Source organism: Vitis riparia, chromosome 12 (genome assembly GCF_004353265.1).
Source record: "Vitis riparia cultivar Riparia Gloire de Montpellier isolate 1030 chromosome 12, EGFV_Vit.rip_1.0, whole genome shotgun sequence".
Taxonomy (NCBI): Eukaryota; Viridiplantae; Streptophyta; class Magnoliopsida; order Vitales; family Vitaceae; genus Vitis; species Vitis riparia.
In genome coordinates, this window is record NC_048442.1 from 1,575,603 (window position 1) to 1,599,367 (window position 23,765).

The window sequence follows — 23,765 nt, forward strand, 5'->3', positions numbered from 1 at the left end:
TTATGTTTGTTAATTATTATTATTATTTCTCATATATTTTTCTATCCTCTTTTGAAAATCTCATTCCTTAAAGCCCCAATTCTTTTCCACTATTCAATTTTATTCGTTTAAATATTATAATTGCTAATTAGTATTATTATTCCATATTTATTTATTTATTCCTTTTAAAAATCTCATTCTTAAAGCCCAATTCTTAAAAAATCCAATGTCCTAAGTAAATTTTCAATCCCAAAAATTCCACTATTCATCTTTATTCGTCTAAATATTATTCTCGTTAATTAGTATTGTTATCCCATATTTATTTATTTATTTCAATCATTAAAGTCCAATTCTTCAAAAACCCAACATCCAAATTTAATTTCCAATCTCAAAAACTCCATTGTTCACATTCAGCTGTTTAATGATTATTTTCGTTATTAATGTTATCCCATCAATTTATTTATTCACTTATTCATTTATTAAAGATCTCATCTCTAAATAATCCCTTAAATTTTCAAACCTCTAAGTTTAATCTCCAATCTCTAAAATCCTAACTTCTGCGATTATTTATCCAATCATTATTATTTCGTCATCATTATTCCATTCATTTATTTATTCACTTATTCATTTATTTAAAATTTCATCTTTAATAGTTCCTCAAAATTCCGATTTCCAAATTTAGTTCTCTGAAATTCCAATTCTCATTTCCGAACTTAATTTCCAGTTTCCAACGCTCCAATTCTCTCATTTATTTCGTTACTTATTATTATTATTATTATTATTATTATTATTATTATTATTTTATTCATTTATTTCTAAAAAATTATGCCTTCGAGCAATTTTCCAAGATTTCCAACTTTTTTATAAATCGACTTTCATAATCTCTACTTCTCAAATAATTTACAATTCTGATTTCTTTCAAAATTTAACTCCCAAAGTCCCAATTTTCGTAACTTAATTTTTCTTAAAAATCCCGAACTTTCAAATAATTCTTCAAAATCCCAATTTCTTTCTAAAATTCTCATTCTTACATTTAATTCCTAAGAATCCAATTTTCAAATAATCTCTAAAACCCCAATTTTCAAATAACCTCTAAGACTCCAATTTTCAAATGAATTTCAAAAATCCAGTTTTCCTTTGAACAATTTTAATTTCCGTTTGGTGATGCATGTGATATGTTTCGTGCTCTATATTGTGCACTAACCCCATTTTTATGATAGCGTATTGCTCGTTCGTGGCCCAGGTACGCATCTACTCCTATTCTAGTCATTCTCTATTACATGTTTTGATTCCCATATGCGCTTAATCGATTTGAGTACCCATTAATTTCCCTATGGATTGTCACGTCAACTTCATTTTATTAGTAGAGACCCGACTTTATGGACTTAGAAGGGTGCTACGGTCTTTACCGTATCTTCCCGATAAGTAACCTGACCCCCAAACCCGATCCGGTTTTTCACAGACCACCTTTTCCAAAATAAGGAGTCACACTCAGGGTTTTTCTTTCTTATTTTGTTTACCCTTTAAAAATAAAACAAAAATAAGTGGCGACTCCAAGTCATTTTTCCTAATCAATAAAATCAATTTTTCAAATAAAAATCGAGCTCGCCATCGAGTGGAAAACGCATGAGCCGAAATGCGGGGTCCACACAGTGTTAAAAGCAAACTGTCTCAAAAACTCTTAGGCCAAGTCATCCCAAGTCCTACGACGTGATACATCCAATGAAGCGAACCAACACTGTGTCGCACCACTCAATGACATAGGGAAAAGCATAATCATTTGGGTCTCATCCAGTCCATGGGCCCTCATAATCGTACTATAGAGTCTCAAATGAATGCGAGGACAACCTATGCTTGTGTATCTCTCAATCTCAAGCATCCTGAACTTGGCCGGTAGACTAGCCACTAGTGCTCCATCAAAATCCTCCCAAGTAATAGCTCCCTCTGAAGTCCTCATCTGTCTCAACCTCTACTCAAGTCTATCCATATGAGCATGTGGGTCCTCTGAAATCGGGGTAGGCACTATAACAGGAGGTGGTGCGACCTCAGTCTGACTATGTAGAGTAAAAGGTACAACCTGTGGTGCTGACTGACTGGGTGGAGGTGGTGGTGGTACTGTGGTATCAAACTGGGTATCCTCCTGAATTGGGACCTGTCAGGCCTGCTGTCCATCTATCATCTGGCCAAGGCTAGCTAAAGCTTCCTGGATCGAATCCATGGCCGCAGCAAACTGGTCAACAGTAACTATCTGAGAATCCATATCCCCCTGATCTGATCTTTGGTCTGACTGATCTGATGCTCTGGTCAATCTACCTCCAACTCTAATCCACGAAGGTGAATCCAGACTGGTCACGGTAAACTCTCCTACAAATATGGAAACACTAGATAAGGCACAGTACGAAGGTGACTCTGTATGAATCATATGATAAGTGTGCTAGAAATAACCCAAATGTACTCAGTCTGATACCCATCTCTTATTACACCAAAAGGAGACTAAGGAAGGGATAACCGAATCTAATTGTGACCAAGGCAGCTTTGAAGGTCCACAGATGCACCCACGTGTAGGAATGGAATCTTAATTGGGTCTAGGCTAACCTACAAGGTTAAGGCGGCTCTATAGGGTAGAATGGGTGGGTCAAAGGATCCCTAGTAGAAGCGATCGTACCCTCTGGCGGTACGCAACCCTCTGCACACCTCCAAAGATACGAGGTGCTTCCATGCAAGGTGGTCATCACCTCCACACATGCACTTACTCGCGTTCCCAGGGGGTTTCCTAAAGGAAAAGGCTCTCCCATCTCTCAACACTCAGAGATAATCTAAAGTGCACAATGAAGGATGTGGGTGCATCCGAAAAACCTAAGATCTAAAGTGAGATAGTGAACAAAGACAAGTAATCATACAAACATGCAAGAGAAAGGGTTGTCATGCAACAAACAGTCATACCAAGCATATAAGTATCATACAATCAAAGTCCCATTTAGCATATGTGAGAGTGAATCATGCTGAAGTGAGCAAGCAATCAAGTGATCATTCAAGGCAATCAAACATGTTAGGACATCAAACCAAACAAGCAAACAAATCGAATCACTTTGCCTTGAAAAAAGGAGGTACCCTCTAATCGACCAATTAAACACCACATTTTCCTCAACTAGTGTTCAAGCTTGATCCTCAAAATCCCCAGTGGAGTCGCCAATTTGTGGACCCGCATTTTTCACATGCGTCCCAACTCGATCGGCAAGACTCGCTTTTTATTTGTGAAAAATTAATTTTTGGAAAAAAGTTGGAGTTGCCACTTATTTTATTTTATTTTTGAAAAGGAAAATAAAACAAGAAATAAAACCCTAAAAAATGACTCCATAATTTTTAGAAAAAAGCATGTCTTTGAAAAACCCGAGTCTAAGTCCGGGAATCAGGTTACTTATTGGGAAGGTACCTTTAAAAGGTAGCACCCCTCTAAGCTCTATAAAGGTCTCTACTAATAAGTTAAGGGAAATATGGCAATTAATCGGTTAATTATAGCTACCTAAGTAGGCTAGGTGATTTCAAAAAAATTGCATGCTAAACAAGATCAAATCACAATAAAGGAGAGTTAAGATACGTACCTGGACTGCCCTCAAGCGCTATCATAAGACATCAAAGTTAATATAGAGATATATCTCACAACATGCATTTTTTTCCAAGCAAGTCAAACATACATCTATATACCAAGAATCACATCATGTATGGGTATAGTCATCAATAGCATGTGTCCATAGAATTCTCGAAAACAAGGTAAGAAGGAGCGTACCTGGATAGCAAACTAATGCACCTTTATGGGAAACAAGGTTAGCCCAATAATAAATATAAAACAAATTCATACATATCATCAAGAGGAATCAAGAATCAACACATCAAGCAAACAAGATTGAAGAGAGTATCATGAATGTCGGGCCCCCACCAAAGCCCTAATTAATTTCGCATGAGTTGGTTACATGAATTCCATTGTTTGGAATCATAAAATTTATTCATGCTTGGGAAAATCGAGAAAGATCAAGAAAATGGTGAAAACCTGTGCCAGAAGGAAAATGATAGCAAAATTTTGTTAAAATCTGGATCTTACTGCTTAAAGAAGGATTGAGGATGTTTCTTTAAAGGATTATTTGGATAATACGATTTTTGAAAAGCACAAGTTTAAAGTATGCAGAAGCATGATGAGGACGAGGGGTGTAGGAGGAAAAGGAGAGTGTATGCCGGGATGGCCACTTTCAGAAGGCAGTCCAGGGATGTGCTTATGACTTGCATTACTAGCGGTCGTAGACGCTACTGTTGTTCTCTTTGGATTTTTGCCTTCTGCTCTCTCGTATGCATTTAAGTGCTCTGGATCATTATGTTCTTGGGCTCTTCCCCATTTCTTGAAACCCCCCCTCTGCCAATTCAGGATTTTTCAACTACAGTTTTACTTTATAATTCTGACTCCTTTGCTTCATTTTCCAAGTCACGCTTGGATATCACCACGTATTTCAACCTTTGGGGTCCAATTCTGTATCTGAAGGTAGGACTTTCTATTCTATTCTTGCTGTAATTGGGAGTACAAATTCTGCAAGTTCTGGGGAGTCATCTCAGTTCTGACAAATTGCAGGTATTCATCATGTGCAAAGGTCTGAAGTTGCTGCAGTCCCTCCTACTTCCTGACAAGCTCGACAGTATTGAAGGGATCCTTGAGAATCTGGAACGTATCTGTGAGTAATCTTAGAAACATTTGGGCAATCTGTAGGTTTTTCACTTGCTCTCATTGCTAAGTTACCCCATTCCTTCTGATACCTGGACCTGCCACCTCTACTGGTATGTTATGTTGAACTAAGTAAGCTTGCTGGTGTGTTCTGTTGAACTGAGTAACATTATGTTTACTCTCAAATTTAAATCTTTTAACCTGAATCCAGAATCAGCAGCGTCATTAGAGTCACTGGCAGTGGCGAGCCCTGATTTTTACCCAATTCTGTCGGCAGTTTCTCATTTCTTGAAACTTGCATTTCCGGGGAGAGGATTACCTTTTGCGTTCTGGTCATTCCATTAACTGCTTGGTGCTGGTAAAGGATTAGGAAGAGTGGACATTTGAATGTTTATTGCAGCTTTGCTGTTTAAATTCAAGGAACTAATTGATTTGCATTGTGTCTCAACATCACTACTGCTGGATTTGACTTGCTTCGACTTACTATAAGTAGTAAAATCGTCTTCAAAATCCACCAACCCAATGGACTCTGGGAAGAAAGGTTCAGCCTGGTGCATGCTGTTAGCACTGGAAGTTATCTCGAACATAGCAAGATCAATCAAACTTTTACCTAGTTGATTTCTTTAGATCTAATGATTTAATGTTCCCACTAACCAAAGCATCATCATCCTCATTTCAATCATGGCATCTTCGAGGAGCAAATCTGTCATTGGACTTCATGTCGCACACATACAATAGATGGAATAACCGGTGCTTCTCTGAGAACTTTGCAAAAACAATGTGCTTTTCATCAGCATTCAAATCAAACATTAGAATTTTCTGTAGGTGGCGGAATTGTTGGCAATTTCGGTGTCATAAATTGCAGTAAGGCTGAAATTCTGACTTACGCTTCTAAGTGTTCCAGAGAACTTAGTCATGTCCGCCTCCTATGTCATCTCTTGATAAATCTGGTTTTTTTCAAATGCTTCCAAAGATTGAAATTAATGCCCCTCTTCATCTCAAAGAGGCAAACTACAAGAGCAACATGATCGTCAACGTATTCAAATTCTGGACTCTTCATGGAGTCACTAGCGGACATGGTTTCGGACATGGTTTCGTCTACAGGAACCAAACCTTCTAATCAACTTGGGGAAATATCCATGGTTCTAAGGATTGGAATGGACGCTAACTATGATATTTGAAACAGAAGACTGACAATGTAACTAGGAGTGCAGCCTCAGGGTGTCTTCAACTTTCTTCTTAAAATCAAGTATGATGAGTTTATTGCATATAAACTCTCAAGGCGAGCTTTGCCACTTGGAAATTTATACTCTGTGCTTCATTGGCTGATGTCTTTTGAACTAGAGGTCTATTAGCAGTATAGATACTGCTGCTCAGTGCCTCACTCTTCCTTTTAACCGGAAGAAGCCCACTTCTAACTGTTTGTAGTATTGAATTGTGAGTTCTTTTATTCAGAAATTCATATTTTGAACAGGCATGAATTCCAGGAAGGCGTTTTATGATTTCTCGTACAAATTCAACATTCAGTTCAAACCTGTCTTGGTATAACCATTTTGTCAATGCGTCACCAGAAGTATCAAGCACTCTGTCATCCTGAATACAGTACGAAATATTAATAGAACAACAAAAGCTACAAAATTTGGCTAATGGCATAATAGATGCTGCTACATATCAGCATTCGAGATTGCACATGTGTCCATATTCAATCCAGATCATGCTTGCAACAAAACTGGAGAACATCTGTCTGCTTGTATGCTTCCCAGCATGAAGGCATCACAGTCTGCACCACAGTCTGAGATACCTTATTCCATGCTGTAAGTGATGAGCTTGCTTCTATTAGAAACTCGTCAATATTATCTTCCGCCCTTAAATTATTCAGCACAATTTTTCCGGAACTTTGTAGAAGACAAATGGGTTCTGTTTGCGAACTACTCTTTGTTCGGATGCCACAATCTTCATTCAAACCATTATGAGAACATGATAAAACATCATAATCAAAATTCGGAGGGTCATTCTCTGAGAATAACATCTGAATACCGGAATCCTCATCTTCATTCATACCAAAAGAAGCTGAATAGTCACTTCCCTTTTTCTTTCCTATGAAGAGGATCACTCAAAGCTGAATACTGGATCAAAGAGGACTATGACATTCAAGAAACATTTGCTGAATAGCATGGAGGCTTTCGTTCATGGCTCCAAGACGGGTAAAGGCACATCCCATTGAACTCTTGGGGATGTTCATTTTAAAATTTTAACCAGCAGTTTTGATGAAAGAAAATTATTTGTCGGAACAACCACAAACTCTCTTTAGAAGATTTAATATTCTCGGGATCAATGAGTGCCACAATCTTTGCTTGAACAGTGTTTGCAAAATCGTATCAGCATTCAGGTTGCTCTCAGAGCATGATTCATTCTGGACAGATTCAGATGTAACGTTGGAAGATTTTAACCTGGAAACTATAGCCTCCAATCCCCCTTTGATCTTTATTTGAAACCGGAGAACAACAAACTTCCCTTCAAGCAAATCCAGCAGTCCATTGCCAGAGGTACCCCGGACAGAACCTAATAGGATACTACTATTGCTTGCATTCTTTCCCTGCAGAACTGCATTACTCAGGTACTGGCACCTCTGCTTTAAAGTAGGGACATCTCTTACATCCGTCGAGCGCCCCTCTATCAGTCTTAGTAATACATGAGCTGCAAGCACATGTTGCTTCTTCAAGGCATAATACCATGCCAAAAGATCAGAATACTTGGTTTGACTGGATGGAATAGTTTCAACGTTTATAGATTCCAAAGTTGTGGGAGTAGGTGCCACTGAATTTTCAGCAGTCCTAACAATTTCTATGCAATAACTGACAGAGACATCCACCTCCTGTGCAGTTTCCACTGATCCAACCTCAACGCTGCTTGTTGTTACCTTCAACTCAGAATCTGGTACAGGTTTTTTTTTTTTTTTTTTTTTTAACAGCTTCTAGAGATCTTGAGGAAATTGATTCTGATGACTTCTCTAAACAATGGGCATCTTGTTTGAACCCTTCAGGCAATTCACTTTCTCCTTGTCCTTCAGCTGTACAAAGCATATTTTCCAGCAATTGACTCCCTTTAGCTCCCCCCTTCCAGCAACCAAACAACTGACCAGCGTATCAAGAAGCTCAATAATCACCACCAGATCATTTTGTATAGTCATTGGCCATGGATTTTATTTGTCCGTCTTTCTGAATTGTGTAAAGCATCTTGGTATGATCCGAGCTTTATGGCATACCTAGGATTTAGATAGTAGGTATCTGATCATAAACCCCAAATGTTTGCTTCTGGTGATGGAAAGGACGATCAGTTCCTAATATGAGAGCTGTTCTTCTGGAGCTTCTGGATCCAAATCGAGTTTGCCAATGATCCCCACTCAAGGGTTACCTGTTGTTTCTCCCATGGGGAAGTCTAGTACAGTGCAGCTGCCAGTCAGTAGTGGAAGCTCTCCTGAGAGCTCATTTGAGGAGAGATTAAGGATGTTTGAAGTTATTGATGCGATCATATTTAGTAGCCCTGAAAGATTGTTGGCACTCAAATCCAATTCAATTGGAACTAAAGGATCTCCTTTCAGCAAATTATCCAGTAAATTTGTTGTTGTTGAGCTTGAGGACCTCAAGGGCGTACAGAAAATTAAATCCAGGTTATTCTCCAGATAGTTGATTGTAGCTCAAATCCAACTCCTGCTTCTCTGTGAATTCTTCATATTGAGCCCCTAGAGTTGCCCGAGTAGTCTTCTGATGGAATAGTGTGCACCAATAACTGAAGGATTTTCAATTCCCTGGTCTGAAACATCCAACAACTGCTTATAAGTTGAATAAATTGAAGAATCAAGCTACTTGGAGAAGTTACTAGACATCTCATCCCCTGGCTAAACTTCAATGAGAAGCGTCCAGCCCCAAACTTTCCGTTGAATATAGAACTTCATAAATTTCATTGTATGAAAGAATCTCTCATCAATCCATCATATTGATGTATAATTCGGAGATTGAGATATGGAAATTGGACAATAAATTGGTTCACCATTTTCTAGGAATCTAAAAAAAATCCACAGGATTTATGGCTGCTGTTGAAGCATATATGGTGCTCAATTAGCCATCAGTCACCCAGTATCTTAATTCATCTCATATGCTCAGCTTTACTATATTCCAGCCAGATTGAAGTACTTCAGTAAATCAAATCCCAAATATTTTATGCATGCTTAAAAAGTAATGCATCCTTCAATTATAGGTGTTGCAAACTTCAACCAGCTAATGCCAGGTGCTGAAACATCATACGCACCAGGAGTGATGAAACACCAACTCACTTAGCATGCAGCTTCTCCAAGTCAAGCAAAGTATATTTCCAAAAAAATCAAATTATAACCCAGTCCTGAGATCATTTGACAGCTGTATTATGCCACGCATCTGAAGGTATGGATTCTCCAACAGCTTTTCATTGTTGCTCTGCTGAGCTCTAAAAGTAAGATTCTGAAGCATTCATTAATATTTCTCAGGTTCTTCTGTCATCATTCTCTTCAAAAGAAAAGCTATTAAGAGTAAAAGAAGGCTGGCCCGGATGTCTAATGTGACGCCAGGTAGTTTTCCTCTTCTTTTGCTTCCAACAGCAACACCCACAGTAATATCATCAGTAGCTGCACTAGCAAGTTGAATTAATAGCCAGTAAAATAAAGGAGCAGGTACACGTGCTACTAATTGCATTGGAACTACAGCCTGTCATCACGAAAGCAATGCTGCTATAGATGCTGTCTCACAAATCCGAGGAGTACTACTATTGTAGCCAAATCTGCTATCAAATTCATCCATGAACTCATCCCAGTGGCAATTCACTTCTTGAGAGATACATTCACTAGTATCAACCTTTTTATTCTCCCCTGAGCTTCCAAAAATTAGACCATAGTGCTTATTATCTGAGATGGGAGTTGTTGTTGCAGGAAGAACTTTCAGGCACAATTGTGAGAAGAAAATGTCACACATCTTTAAAATATTGATGCGATTTGTTTCTTTCTGAGCCACCAAGGACAATGCACTGCTCATAATATCTATCACCACATTTGCTTTCTCAAGACGGTTATCTTCATGTATTTGTCCAACTTCACTGCCGCTTGAGTATTGTTGTTCATTCTCATCTAACAAAAACTTGTATCGCATGAGAGGTCTCTCCAGAACAAATAGGAAGCCCCACCTGATGATGTTATGTCTTGACTTCAGAAGCCCACATATAAGTGTGATGGACAAAGGGGGTCTTGAAGAAATCGAAGAAACATGAACACCAGGAAGAGCAATTTGCCGCTGCAGGTTTCTTACAGTTGACCATATACTAGCTGCAATTAGCAAATCACCCAACCAGGTGTACCCATTGTGCCGGTAAGCAATTCCATCCAAATGAAGAATAGAATGTAAAATGGCCCATGAGGGCTTTGCTTTCATGCCAACACTGTGACCAAGAATTCCACTCTCAATGCCACCCAAAAACTGATAAGACGTGGTTATCTGTATCATATGAGTGAACTCTTTGTCTAAATGAGTGAATGAACTTATAATTGGATCAAATTTCTCCGTAATCTTTTCCAAAAGCACATTTAGCCGTTTGCAGTTTGGATATCTAGTCAAGGCAGCAGAAATCGATCTTTTCAGTATCTCCCCAATGCCTTCCACCCCAAGCTTAACAGAGATATAAAAGGCTTTAGGTGCATCTGCTGAAATCTCATCATCAGTATATTCGGAGACACTGGTAGCTATGCATGTTTCATTAATTTGATGCAAAACATAGTCAAAAAGCATCAGATATAGATTTCTTCTCTCTTCCCTTTACAACATCAACTGGACCTGAAATTTTCCACCTTGGACCCCCACCATATTCAACCAAATCAGACCCACCAGTGACTGCACCCGCACTCAAATTCAAATACTTCACAAATAACTTCACCACTTCTCCCAACCCAGAAGTTGGAGGTGTCTCACCCAGCACCGGTCGAAATGGAAAGGACACCCGAAATGATTTGTTGATATTAACAGATAACGGTGAAAAATCATTGTAAATCGGGTAAAATATGACAACCCCTGTTGCTTTGAAGCGCGAAACGAACCCATTCTGGCAACCGCTCTACGGGGAACACATATTTGACGAAAGATTGGCGATCCATGGCGGAGATAGATTTAATCTTGACCCGGCTTCAATCATTTCATTACTCAAAATATCCCAGATCCTACTAAGAGCAAGAGCCGTGGACTGATCTCTTGTTGCAAGCACTCAGTGGGAAGGTCCCAATGTGTTATGTATTGGTGGTTCTGCACACGGGCCAGGTCCAGGAAAACCATGCTCCAACGATGTCCAGTAGAGTCACCACATATAAACAACACCAGAAACAGGGGAAGGTATCCAAAAACAGGGCACAGAGAAAATAAACGAAAGAAACCAATAAAAGCCATGTTTCATGTTTTGAATCAACATGTTTAAATAAGTGGGTGAAATCAAACATATTTCGAATAGGAATCAAACATATCTCAAATAGAAATCAAAACATAACCGAAGACATCCCACAGAGAGACTAAAGCAGTACCAAACTAATCTTGACAAAGATCAATAAAAGTGAAACATGAACACACTATGACCTTGCCCAAACAAACCTAAGACTAGCAAATATGTCTCTGATGACTACACCAAGGCATCCAACGAATCTTAGTAATATCAAACAAAAGAAATCTGGAAAGGAGTAGATATTTTGCAATGATGGACTTACCTCTAGGCAGCTGCAGGTTGATGAATCACCCTTCTCCTTTCCCTTCTTCAACGTGCTAAAAGTCTTCTTAAAAAAAAATCCCTTTTTTGCTATCTTTCTTCCTTTCCCTACCAAGACTATCTCCCCTCCTTTTTTCTTCTTTTCTTACGTATATATATTATCAGCCTCCAATCTAATCAAACAAAGGAAACAACCTTTGCTTTCCTTTTTTTTTTTTTCTTTTCTTCCTAAAATTTAAAAAAAAATGGCAGTCTGTATGCAAAGGGATCTTTTCCAATATTGCTTCTTCATTCATCCTTCCATGCGTGCTGCCAGTCCCCTTTGTCCAAAAATCCCCTTTTTCGAAGCATCCTCTCTTACGTATATACCACCCTCCAAAACCTAAATTTGTTCCAACAAAAAAAAGGAAAATCCCCCCTTTCCTTTCTTCAAAATTCTGGTGATCCTCTGCCCAAAAAGTCAAGAAATATGATTTAGAAAACTTATGATAAAATAAAGTAAACTTATGATAAAATAAAGTAAAATAGAGAAAAATAAAAATAAAATAAAACAAAATAAAAATGAATTGAAAATAATGAAGAAAGCCACACAATCATGCAATCATGCAAGTCATATAAAAAGTGAGTCTAGAAGTGTTGAATGGGTCAAGTGTGCCTAAATAGGGCTAAGTGGACCTAAGTGGGCATAGGGTGGTGCCTAATGGGCCAAGTGTATCTAAAACTATCCTAAAAGTGAATAAAAAACCTAAGTCTAAATTAGGGTTGCCAAATGTCATAATAAGGGGTCAGATAAATCTCTTAACCGAAGTCTCCTGAGTGACTCAAAAAAAGGTAAGTTGTACGAGTTGTAATGGGCCACCAAGGAACTATTGTAGAGCATCGGATGTCAATTGAAAGACATGTGCTAAAAGGACAAAATTGAGGGTCTACAATAAGTATATTAAAGGAATTTAAAATAATTTTAGTTAGGTTAACAAAATTTTGAATAACATTAATTACAATAATTCTTAGTCAATTTTTTAATATAAATATTTTTTTGGCTAAAATTCAAACTAAATATAAAGTGTTTTAAATATTGAAAAAAAAATGTTTTCAAATAATACTATTCAATGAAATAAATTTTTTGTTTCCACATTCGTATTTATTATTAACTTTTATGCTTAACTAGTGTCACTAATTTTGTCATATATCCTATTAGTATTAAGTATATACTTTCAATATTTATACTTCTTATTGATAAATATTATACCTAACATCACAAAGTTTACCATACATATATTGCATTCTTGAAAATAACAACTTGAATATGTATATTATTGTTTATTTTACCATTTCTTAGATATTGTTTTTCAATATTTATATGAGTTTTGATCGATTTTTGTCCTATTGATAATTCTTTTCAAATTTCTATCCAACAATTCTAATATTGCTCAAAATTTCTATAAAATACTTAAGGGGTGTTTGATAATAGCTACACATTCTAAGTGTTTAATTAATTAAATTGAAAAGTGTTTGATATCATGTTAATTTTAAGTATTGAATTTAATTATACCATTTGATAACAAAGATAGTTGAAGATTTGAGTTTTAGCCTGCACTTCCCTATAGAAGGAATTATCAAAAGGGTCAGAAGGTGGAATTTGCATAATCCATTACCAAAAGTATTTTGTATGTTCTTTCTTCAGCCTTATATTCTTTTTTTTTTTTGCTTGTAATCCAATTTATAATTTAGGAAGCAACTTTAGCAATCTAAGACTCATATTCCTATGTGTTGGAGTTGGGTTTGGGTGCCCAAGTAGGTTAACTTGATCCGACCCAGTAAATAAAAGAAATAAGTGAAGCAATTTCTAGGAGTTTTAAAACTACCATGGCACTATTAATAAATTTAAAAAAAAAAAAGTTTTTTTTCTCTCTCTCCCTAAAAACCAAAAAGTGAAGAATATGTTTCCCTAAAAAACAAAAAGAAAGAATACATTTTTCTTTCTAATAAAACCAAAATCCTTTCTCTTGAATTTTTTTTTTTTTTTTTGTTTTCTCCGTGAAAACGAAGGTCAAGACTCTTGTGCTATAAGAAAATAATGGTTTTCATATTCGTCGTTTCATTCATGATTTGACACGAAAAAATTAGTCAATGAAACAACCAATTCTTGGGTATTTCAGAAGGTAACCCAAAAGCCTTATTTTTCATCACCATGAATCCATTTGATTAAATTCTTCCAATAAATACATATTAAAAGAAGCCTTACTTTGATCCTAAAAGACAAGAAGCATCAAGAGCTCAATTTACTGACTCAAATAAAAATGATAGCAAACAGGATCTTGAGGAAGGAAACAAGCTAGAGCTAGGCCTAGATGTAAAGCATGGCATTGCTAGGGCCCTCTTGGTGAGAGCATAGGGCCTTTTTCATTGCCTATGCTTAAAAGTTGGAGCTATATTAACCCTTATGTCTTAAAATATAGGGTTTGAAAGGTAGGGGAACGCAAAGATCGAGCTATCCCCTTAAGCAATGTCATTCATGGCCCTAATAAACATACAAAGGATAATTTAGAAGGTAATAAAACTTCTTGCTACTTGACAAGTGTTCATAAAATTTATTTCAATTAAAATAAAAAAATGTCAAATTATTTTGTTGATCCATTTGACAACTAAATGTTTTATAATTAATAAATTAGATTTATGCAAAATATATATTTTCAATAATAATAATAATTTGTTTAAACCATAATCTAGAGAAAGTTTAAACGTATAGTCTTGAAACTATCATTGATATAGGAAGTCATCTTGTAGAGATATATCTTGTTCTAAATATCTTTAATTTCCCTTCATTTTAATACACATATGTATGTGTATACTTTTATGCATGTTTTATTTATTTATGTCAAAAATCCTTGTGGTAGGATCACATGAAGCCTTTTTTTCTAATAGGTGGAGCCACATGGCATGCACTCACAATAGCATTAAAAAAAAAAACATTTTGTTTCTATTTATACTCTTTAAATTTGAATTTATTTTATATTTTTATTTAATTTTGATTTTAGTTATTTTCTAGTTTATAGACTCAAGTAAAAGTTTAATTTAGTCAAGCATCTTATTTGTTCATTTTCAGTTGGTGCAAAAAAGTAACAATCTTTTAACATTGGTCACCAATATTCTGAGATGAGAGTTGATCATGGTTATGTTGAAAAGACTCTTATGGTTGCAAATTAGAAACTAAAGTCATCTAAACTGCTTGAATGTGAAGCATGGCATTACAAACATGCCTTATGATTATGTTTGGTTAATGAAATCATGGATCAAGAAAAGAAAAAAATATTAAGAAAAGTGATTTTCTTATGTTTTGTTTTATCATCGAAAACGTGGAAAAAATCAAATATAATTAAAATTGCTAGAAGCTTATACATTTTAAAATTATTTAATGTTTTATGTAAAAGAATTAAAATAAATTTGTAATATATGAAAATAATTTATTGACTTTAAACCTACTTTTTATTTTTCTTTACTTTTTCTCGTATTTTTTCTCAAAATTTTCAGGAACACAACATAGCCTAAATGTAAAACATATTATTAATATAAGTTTTGTAACCTAATTCTTATGATATTTTTCTAAATAACATCACGAAAATCTTCCACAAGTGTCCTTCCTCCTCAACTAAATTTTGAGAAATCATTTGTTTTTTCTTATATGATATTCTAACAATTTCTTAATTATTCTATTAACATGCAGTCATTTTCTATTATTTCAAGGTTCTCCTATAATATTGCAATCTACACCTCAATTTTTGTACAAAATTAAGGGGAAAATATTTATTTTTACATTAAAATTTTTCTCAATGCATGTCATATGATATAAAATGAATAATTTTATTTTTTTTTCACTTAAAATATGTTTGCAAATATTATTAAGAGGGTTAGAAGTATTTTTAAGTATTGTAAGCATTTCCTTACAAAAATTTGGTATTTAACAAAGCTTTAAAAATTACTTTTAAAGAACCTAAAGAATCTCTTGATGTAACTCTTCAACTAGCACTTGGTATGTAGTTATTTTAAAAGTCTTTTTTTACTATATATTTCATTATCATCGTCACATTTTTTATATATTTAAACACCAGCTAATTTTTTATGTATATGTTTTAATACAAATGCTATCAACCGAGTGTTATAAGGTAAAACCACTTTTATACCGATCATTTTTTATTTTTATGGGCCATCGACTACAAATCACTGCTTAGGGCAAAATGAGGTGAGGATCGAGGAAAATTAAAACTTCGTTTGGATCTTAAAATGTTTAAGAGAATGTATAATGGAAATTAACTTAGGTCCTGATGACTACCTGAAGGCTCCAGAAGTCGAGGCTGGAACAACCTCAAAGTAGAAGTAAGTTGCTTAGATTTACATATTCAATACTAGTTAAGCTTGAGCTATGTATTATGGTTAATTTGCTGATTGTATTATTGATTGTTGTTTGTTTAGTTATTTCAGGTTGTGCTTGGTTGCAGAGAAAAGGAAACTCAGGACCTAACAGAAACTCTGTTTGAATAAATGGTGATGTGAACTTGCTGTATGCTTATGAATTCAGTATTCAAATGATAATATCATGTACTCTTGTTTGGTCTTAAGCAACTGCTCTAGTGTTTATCAGAGAATTACTTATCAAATTTGAATTTTCAAGAGGGATAGAGTAGGTTAGAGGAAGCAGCAGTTCAGTTGCAGCAACATCAAAACACATTTATAGGATGTGCTTTAGGTAGATATAAGATCTGCTTCTACTAAATTCTAGTGATTGATTGCTAATGGTTTGTGAGGAAAGTAGTGATGAAATTTGGCTTTTAGATTGCCAAATAAGATGAATTGAAGTAGCCATTATCAAATATATTTTGTTTTTATATATTCATTATCTTTTACTTTTCTATTTTCTTTCCCTCAAATTTTATAGGAGGCAAAGGTAACTTTAGGAGATTCCATTACAGCGTTTTTGTTCGGAGAGTGGTTTAGTCTTCTAATTCATCCTATATGTCCAAGTTGCAACCTTTATCTCTTTTCATAGCATCCAAACATAGAAGGATAAATTTTCTTTAATATTTTTTTCCTTTCCTCAATGCTTTTGAGAAACCAAACATAACCTTAAAAATAATAACAATAAAAAAAGTTATATGAATATAATAAAGAGAAAACATGTCATATTTCACAGATGTAGCTAGATAAATCCAAACCTATATATTGGGTTCCCCACATCAAACTATTTATAGAAAATTAGCATTGTAATATAAAAAAATCAATAGGAAATCAACATCTAATAAAGTGTCTCCACTTGCAATAGTTGTTCTACTATGACTCAACATTAGCAAATTGGCATCTTAAATTATATTGTATGGGTTGTGATATGAGTTTCAAGTGCAGGTATATGTCCAAATGTTTGATCCTTCATAACTCAAATTTTAGGATATGAGGATTTGGTTAAAAAGGATGTAAAAAATATATATGAGTACTGAGATAATAAATAATAAAAGAAAAATCAATTAAAAATAATTAGAAGTGAAGATATCCTTTTTAAAAGCTTTTATATATATTCTTCTCCCTAATCCCATTTTTTTCCTTTTATTCCTAATATTTTTACAAACAATTCACTTTTCCACTAACTTTTTTTTTTTCAATGTAATTATTACAAAGAAAGTTGAAAGAATAAAAGAATATCAATGAAAAAAAATCAAACAACAACACTTGATCTAAGCAAAATAGGAGTATATAACAAAAATCTCATTCCCACATTGATGCCATGTGATGTTGACATAGATACTTCAGATGAAATTGTAGAATCTGGGTATTATAGATCTTACATAATATTGCATGTTCATTACCTTAGCCATGCACATTAAGGGTATGTTTAGTTTTCAAAAAGTATTAGGGATAAAAAAAATACTCAAAATTAAGTATGGTTAATTGTAGGTACTGAAGTTTGAAATTAAAGCCTCATTTTCAATATTTTTCTAAATATAGTTGTCAATTAATTTTTGAAAGAAAACTGAAAGTTTAAATATAAAAAATAATTTTCTCCATTTATTCTTCTTAAAAGAATCATGCACTTATATATAAAATATCATCAATTTTTTTTTAAGTCTTCTTCATCTTTCCAATTACTACTAAAAAATTTATACAAAAAATAATTAAAATACCTTAAAATTATTTTAAAAAATAAATCACATGTTTTTTTTTAAGTAGAAAGACAGTTTTCTATTATAAAGGATTAAAAAACTGCTTTCAAGAAGCTTGGAACAAAAACCTTTTTCAAGATTAATAGTCATTAAACAAGTCCTTGAATTGCCAAAGGATTGGTCATTGATAACCAATTGAATTATACATGCAAAGTGAAAGATAGTGTTGGTAATTGGAGTTAATCTCGTATATAACTTTTACATTTAATGTTTTATTTTCAATCATTCTTCTTCGTATTTGTTCAATTACTTTTCATGGTATGATCCTATTATGCCCTTAACTACACTACTTAAAAATTGAATATCATCGAATGGAAAAAATAATAATGGAATATGAGAACCATGGAGTAGAAGTCAATGCACTCTCCCCACTCTAGTACTCCTTGATTTTCCAAGATTGAGAAGCATTTGGGTTGATGATTGATTGGAGTGATCATCTTTCCTTAATTGTATTTTTAACCTTTTTTTTTTCTTAAAAAAAATATGAAAGAAAAAGATAATGTAAAGGAAAAAAGGATTTGTTGATGATAATTGAATGTTTAAAGAGAGAAATTGAATATTTATTTTATTTCATTTTCATATAAAATAATCTATATGTATATTTTAATTTTAATTATGATTTTACATGCTTGATATTAAAATTTTGAATCATGTTTATCAATGAAATTTTTGTGTTATCATCATACAAATACACTATTTATAATATTAAAGTTTTGAAGAATGATTACATTTGAAAATGTTATTTTGTGGTCATACAAAAAAATTATTTAGAATTTGATGAAGACCAAATTGTGTTAAGAAACAATTTAAACTATTTTGTATCATTTTTGTACAGTAAAGATAAATTCATAAACATTGTGAAGAGGCATTCAAAATTTTATATATATATATATATTAATGCGGCTTTAAAATTTCATTTAAAAAAATAGTTCTCACTTTCTTAATCAATGTATTGTAAAAAACAATAAAAAATAAAAACTGTTATAAAAAATATGAAAACTAGAAAACGTTCCGCAACGCAGACAACCTAATAATTTTCCCCATCTTATTTCACCAAAGGGAGTGATTTGCATCAATGGCAAAATAAATAATGAATAAATAAAATGAAAATAAAAATGCCCTGTGCATGATAACCTTCCGTCACCATTCACCTGCCCTTATTTATCTCTTAAAGACCGTTGGGCCTTGCAATCGAGTCATTCAATACTTTATATCACTTTCAGTTCAACCATTTTGCGTTATAAAATTATCCATTTGCAGCTGAAACGGGACCAATCTTCACAGGTATGAAATTTAGAGCCCGTTTGGAACCAAACATCCTTACTTGACTGATCCTACATTAGAATAAGAGATGTTTGCTACAATATAACAAACACAGTGGAATTAAATCTTACACAAATACAATCCCAGCTAACAAACCTGTAGCAAAGCCAATTCAATGTTGCAAATATTTTTTTAAAAAAAATACAAACCATGAAAACAAATCTCAAATGGATACAAACCAAGGTACATATCAAGTCTTAGACAAAGACAAACCGAGGCGGCAACTATATATCTCAATCAACTTTAAAATGAGACCCCTGCACACAAATCTGAGGAGCTAGTTGAGGATGCAAAAAGGCTCTAGTCTCTGTTTAATGGCACCATCGTCTGTCCATTCTAGAGCTTCCCACCATGAGTTTTGCCCTTCGATGGATCTCAATCTGGTTGCATTCTCCATCTTGAAAGGCAGCTTCTTCAACATGCTGCACGCAGATATTTTAATCTTCTGTAGAGAAGGCCAATTCAATGAATCATTAATCCAAATGCTTTTTAGTGTTGGGAGATCAAGAAGTACTAGCATCATCAACCTTGGAAGTGCATTGCCTTCTAATCCATCATTCTCAGATTCCATGATTATCTCCTCAATTTGATGACATTCTTCAACTCTCAAGTGCTATAGTTGAGGGAGCTGCTTAATCATGCCATCAGAGAATATCTTCTTCAACTCTGGACATCTAACTAATGTCAAGAGTTGTTAGTTGACCAAGACTTCCAATAGGAACAAACCCATCACAAATGCTTGCCAATCTCAGCATGTTGTTTACATACAAAATTTCCAGGTTTTCTAACACACGTGTCATGGTTCCACCAACAGAGATGATGGTCTCAACTTCATTGCATCCTTCAAGCAAACAAACCAACATATGGTTCATCTTCTTAATGCCAAAATCAGATAGACTGGAAACTCCCCTGTGGTTTTCTAGTCCAAATGCATGAGTTTTCCCAAGTACTTCCGAGATGACAGGATCTGTGCCTTCACCATTCACCATTTTCAGAGAGTTGTACCTTGGAGAATGTAAGGACTCAGAAAATTTGTGAGTGGGTTGAGTCCTCGTAACCAACAGAAAATTGAAATGTGAAGCGGGAATTCCACACTGGGCTTTTGGTAACAAACAACCTAAGATGGTCCACTCTAGGGAAGTACAATCGAAGGGAAGTAAGTTTATTCAATTTAGCAATCTCTTCTATGGCCTCCTCCGCAACCGTTTCCCAAAGCTGTTGGGAAGAATCAACATCAATACTCAATTCTTCCAATGAAACAAACCTGGAAATAACTCCTGATTGCTCCTGAGTATGGTTTCCCTTGCCAAAATTATATAGTGATACTGCCAATCCTTTCAACAGTATTGGAATTCGAATGGGATTGAAATTTATTCTAATCCTTTGAATATCTAATACCTCAGTACGCTCAATGCAACAATCAGACAAGGATATTCGCAAAGACTTCAACCATACTAAACTTTGAATTTGACCTAAATTAAGTCTACTACCTCGAATATCAAGCACCTCAAGATGTTGAAGTGCTTCTATTTCAGATGGTACCTTTGTCAAGTGGATGCAAGAATTTAAGTAGAGCCCCCTGAGAAGAACCAAGTTGGATATGGAGGAAGGCAAAAATGCAATCCCAGTGCCTTGCAAATCTAGAACTAGCAGACTGCACATTGATTGGAAGAACAACTGAGGAATGACACTCAAGTCCTTATTTCTTTGAAGGAACAATGTTGAGAGACTGCCACAATCTAGAGTTTCTGGTAAAGTGTGTAGTCGGTTATCCATCAACGAAATCTTACTTGCTTGGCTACATTCTTCATGGTCTGGAAACTCTTGTAATCCCTCACGTGGTTTTGCCAGATATTTGTAATCCTTTTGCATTGAGATTTTAAGCGCCAAACTCCGAAGCACTTTGTTCATTTTAACATATTTCCTCTTTTCAGTTTTCTCTAGAAATGATACGCCCATAAGTTCATGCAATATTGCATGCCCTCTGACGCGTGCTTTCGTAAACTCCTCTGCGTGAAGAATAGAGCCTTCAGCTCTCCAACATTCTAGCAAGTAATCCACATATATAATGCTTTCTTCAGGATACAATACACCGTGCAAAAAGCAGTCCTTCTCTTCATCTTTTAAATCCTCGTAACAAACCTGCAGGCGTTCCAACAGTTCTTCAATGCCTTCAACTCTGTCACTGTCCCATCTTTGCAAGCTTTCCAATCCATCATTCCAAAGGGTAAAATCTCTTTGCTTCTTTTTGAAGGTTTTGGTTACTCTGTCTATCAGCAGTGGCAACCCGTGACACTCTTGGACAACAAGCCTAGCTGTTGGTTCAATTAAGGAGCTAGAAATAACATCACCCACCTTTTTCCTGAACATGTTCCAAGCATCAGGCGGGGACAATGGTTTCACTTCGATTTGCACAACAGTTTCCATGTTGGTACAAATGCCTTGGTATATACTTGCCAACACCATCTTGCTGTGATTGTGCTTGTTATCAATTCCCATGACTTTTTGTAGGTCAATGGTGCGCCATACCTCATCCAAAAGAATCAAACACTTCTTTTCATTCAACCCTCTTGATATTATCTGAGCATTTTTCTCGATGTTGATGGTGCGCTCCGCATCCAGTTCTAGCCGTTGCATGATGCCCTCTTGCAGCTTCTCTATGCTCCACTCCTTCGAGACGGATACCCAAATGACAATTTCAAACATACTAGCAATCTTTTCATTGTCATTCAAGTGCTTCATTATCGTGGTTTTCCCAGTTCCGACGGTTCCCCAGATTCCAATTCTTGTTACTTTTTTATCCTCGAGATGATTAAGTACATCTCCTACAATTTTTCCCAGTGATGACTTTTCATCGATTTCAGCGGCATTTTTTGTCCAGACAGAGTTTGGCAATTCATCTTTCAAAAATCCCTTGTGAATAAGTCCCTCTTCCAAAAGACTAAGGACTTGCTGCCTCTTCTTTTCCAAGTCCTCACTAAAATTTGCGTTCGACCAAAAGCGGTCCAATCTCCACCGCTTCCTCTTTCCTTCATTATATTCAGTTTCCAGTCCGTTCACTTTAGTTTTGAGCACATCAACCTTAGTAATCCATTCTCTTGTGGCCGGCTTTATTTCAACTCTGCTTGCTTCTTTCTCTATATCATCCCTCAGTCCCCAGAGCTCTTCTGCTTCTTTCATCAACTTTTTGTAGTTTTTTTTCAGATTCTTCACATCAAGTATTTTGCCACCAGTGGTGGTTACTGCTTCTTTCACGTCTTGATATGCCCCACCTCCAACCCCACTCAACATGTTTTCGGCCATTCCTGCGTCACCACCAACAAAATATACAATTCAGAACATCAATAGAAATGCAAAATGAAAATCTAGTGAACAATGAGGGTTGTTTCTTGTGAAGCAGTTGTTAAATAACTTCAATTCTAGCATGGTTTGTCCAGAGGGTGGAACTAGATTCAGTTTGTTGAACCCCACAAATGGCTGAATTACAGTGGTTAAAGCAAAACCATTCATATGCTCAAAAAATTGAACCAAGAAAAAAAAAAAAAGACAATAACAAAATTGTGCTTTGATCATGTGATCAATTCAGTCAATTTGATGGGCCAAATTCAAGTGAGACCACTAATATTTTCTACAATTACAACAATGCATACCCAATTAAAGATTGAACCAATACTGATGGGGTAGTAATAACATAGCTTTGCATAAAAGATGACTCTAGAATCAGGTCAAGACTGAGTATGATGACAAGTGTCATACAAGGTTTGGATTTTTGTATTCAGCATCAATTAGTTTTCAAATAACATAGTTAAAACTCAGTCAAATAAGTAGCATTACACAAGTTCTGCTCAAAATTATTTTGATTTGTCCAAAAACATGGCCTTTGTCAACAGAACCTCAGCAAAAAAGTATTTTATAGCTAGATTGGCCTCTATATTTTAGGGGTGACAACTATAGCTAGATTGGCCGATATAAAGCTTTTTATGTAATCTCTTTCTTAAGCTTTTGCTAATGAAACCCTAGTTTCTTTTTTTCTCTAGTTCTTCTTCTTTATCCTTGCAATTCTCATATGGTATCAGAGCCATGATCAACATGAAGCTTTTGGGGTTTTTTTTTTTTTTTTTCTTCTTCAAGAAGAGCTTTTGTCAGTCTGAATCCCTTTTGAAAAGCCATTTTGGAGGTTCAATTATTTGATATTTTTGCTTGTTTTGTTTTGTTTGGATTATATTGTGGTTAGATTATTAGTTGATAATTACTAGTGAAAGAGATGACTTGCTTCAATCCATTAGTGTCAGATTAAATTGAAACAATTACTCATATTGGAGTTATGTGATGAGAATTTTTTTCAAAGGGAAACGAATATGGGTTATATCAGTGGTGTCTTGAGCAAACCTACAGATGACAAGGATGAAAATTTTGTTAATGTGTTAGATAGTTGGGAGGCAAACAACTCAAATATTCTAACTTGGATTAATAATTCTATTGAGCATTTTATTGGCATACAATTGGCAAAATGTGAGACTATAAAATAAGTTTGGGATCATTTGGTACAGTTGTACACATAGTCAAATTTTGCAAATTAATATCACTTGGAGTCTGATATTCGAGTAGTGCAACAAAAGGATACGAGTATCCAAGGGTTTTATTCTACAATGTCTGATCTTTAGGATCGGTTGGCGCTCACGAAGCTCACATATCTTCAAAGCAATGTTGAGTATCTAGCTCATTGAGAGGGGTAGCATCTTGTTAAGTTTTTCATGGTTTTTCATGATGATTTTGAG

The 23,765-nt window shown here is 35.0% G+C and overlaps 1 protein-coding gene and 1 pseudogene across 1 annotated transcript; both read right to left on the reverse strand.

Annotated features, from left to right (window-relative positions):
- Positions 1-8,871: 8,871 nt before the first annotated feature.
- LOC117926803 lies at positions 8,872-19,976 on the reverse strand (annotated as a pseudogene).
- A 34-nt stretch (positions 19,977-20,010) lies between these two features.
- Positions 20,011-22,290, reverse strand: LOC117926804 (disease resistance protein At4g27190-like). The gene has a single exon (XM_034846093.1). The coding sequence runs from the start codon at positions 22,288-22,290 to the stop codon at positions 20,011-20,013; it is 2,280 nt and encodes a 759-aa protein (XP_034701984.1).
- Positions 22,291-23,765: the final 1,475 nt, after the last annotated feature.